Source organism: Meleagris gallopavo, chromosome 29 (genome assembly GCF_000146605.3).
Source record: "Meleagris gallopavo isolate NT-WF06-2002-E0010 breed Aviagen turkey brand Nicholas breeding stock chromosome 29, Turkey_5.1, whole genome shotgun sequence".
NCBI classification, from domain to species: Eukaryota; Metazoa; Chordata; class Aves; order Galliformes; family Phasianidae; genus Meleagris; species Meleagris gallopavo.
This window is the reverse complement of record NC_015039.2, coordinates 4,315,075-4,316,902: the sequence shown is the minus strand read 5'-3', so window position 1 is coordinate 4,316,902 and position 1,828 is coordinate 4,315,075. Positions and strand designations below refer to the sequence as shown.

The window sequence follows — 1,828 nt, the reverse complement described above, 5'->3', positions numbered from 1 at the left end:
ACCCCCGCAGATGAGGCAGATGGCGCTCAGCAGCCCGGTCTCAGCATCGTCCATCTCCAGCGGCAGCAGCTGATTGGCGAAGGCGAACACCAGGTCTGTGAGCGGCCCGAAGCCGGCGTTGTGCATCTGCGTGCGGTTCAGCGTCAGCCCGTCCGAGAAGGTCATGGTGTCCTGCTCGGGGGTGTAGCGCGTGCAGATCCGCAGGATCTGGGGGGCAGAGGGGTTGGGGGGCTCAGCGCCCGCGGGTGCAGTGCCCAACCGCAGCCCCATCCCCATCTCCATCCCAGCGCCAGCTCCACGCCCACTCTGTTCCCAGCCCCGGCTCCGTGCCATCTCCACCCTGCGCCCACCCCACCTCCAGCCCCCTCCTCATCCCCACCCTTCTTCAGCCCCGTCTCCATCCCCACCAGGATGTCCAGGCAGGCGGCTTTCAGCAGCGTGATTTGGTCGGCGATGGTGAGCGTGGTGAAGCCTGGCAGCTGCTTGGCGAACTCCACCGTCTTGATGATGCACTTTGTGGACAGCTCACTGAACTTGTCCCACAGGTCGATGTCCAGCGACACGCGCTGCTCCGAGCTGTTGTTCTGCGGGGCAGAGCAGGGGTTCAGCTCCCTCCCAGCCGCGTCTGTGTGCGGTGGCCCTGGTGCATCTGCTCACTCACCGTGGTGTATTTGCCGAGCTGGCACAGCGCAGGGAACGTCTCCTGGTGTGCTTTGCGGACCTTCTCGATCAGCTCCTCCACCTCAGGGGTGATGATGTAGCTCTCTGAGCACTCCGTCTTCGGCACGTCCTTCTTCTTCTTATTGCGGTCATTGCGGACGGCTGCGGGGATGGCACTGTCAGTGCCACCAAACCCCCCCTCTAAGGCCCCCAGTGTCCCCTCCACCCACAATTTTCCTTCACAGCTGCCTCTGTGTCACCGTGGGAGTGGGTCTGGGGAGGGGGACCGCCGCTGGGACACAGCGGTGAGGCAGCAGCTGGGGGGGGATGCAGAGCCCTGTAGGTGCAGTGGGTGCTGCCCACCCCCGGCACCAGCGGGGGGCCCCACAGGAGCGCACAGATGGGGCAGGACCTCCCGGCCCCCACTGATGACCCCCCTGTGGTGCGGGGGGTGCAGCCAGGCACCATGACAACTGGCACAGACAGCACCATTTATCTCTGACATCATCCATCACGTGTTGCCAGGCAACGGGCAGCGCCGTCACACCAGCAGGGTGCTCCCCCAGCAGCCCCCCCCCAATCAATGGGGGCAGCCGGGATCGCCCACAGCACCCGGGGCAGCACCCAGCGTGGGACCACCCACCCCCCTCGCCCCACCCGTCCCTTCCCACACTCACACTCCTTGGACATCCCGACCTCGAAGCACTTCTGCAGGCGGCAGTACTGGCAGCGGTTGCGCGTCACCTTGTTGATGATGCAGTTCTTGTCCCGGTGGCACGTGTACACCATGTTCTTCTGGATGCTGCGGCGGAAGAAACCCTGGGGACACCCAGAGAGCTCTGGTCAGAGTTGGCACAGCACAGCGATGCACAGCACAGCACAGCACGGCATGGCATAGCATGGCATGGCATGGCACGGCACAGCACGGCACCCCACAGCACAGCACGGCATGGCATAGCACGGCACGGCACGGCACGGCATGGCACGTCCATGCAGCTCTCACCTTGCAGCCCTCGCAGGCGCTGACGCCGTAGTGGTACCCCGAGGATTTGTCCTGGCAGACGAAGCACGGCTTGTAGATGCGTGGCAGCGGCGGTGGGGAGGGGGGCTGGGCACAATCTCCTCTGAGCTGGTGCTCTGCGTCTCCACGGCTGCGGGGAGGGCAACG

At 65.3% G+C, this 1,828-nt stretch overlaps 1 protein-coding gene across 1 annotated transcript in view; it reads right to left on the bottom strand.

Annotated features, from left to right (window-relative positions):
• The window catches only part of RARA (retinoic acid receptor alpha), a 12,520-nt gene extending 10,692 nt beyond the window's left edge, over positions 1-1,828 (bottom strand). Inside the window, exons 1-5 of the mRNA XM_031557039.1 lie at positions 1,664-1,828; positions 1,338-1,479; positions 662-822; positions 408-584; positions 3-207 (exon numbers count right to left, since the gene is read on the bottom strand). Coding sequence (XP_031412899.1) covers positions 3-207; positions 408-584; positions 662-822; positions 1,338-1,449 — 655 coding nt within the window. The 5' untranslated portion in view covers positions 1,450-1,479; positions 1,664-1,828. The remainder of the gene's footprint in view (positions 1-2; positions 208-407; positions 585-661; positions 823-1,337; positions 1,480-1,663) is intronic.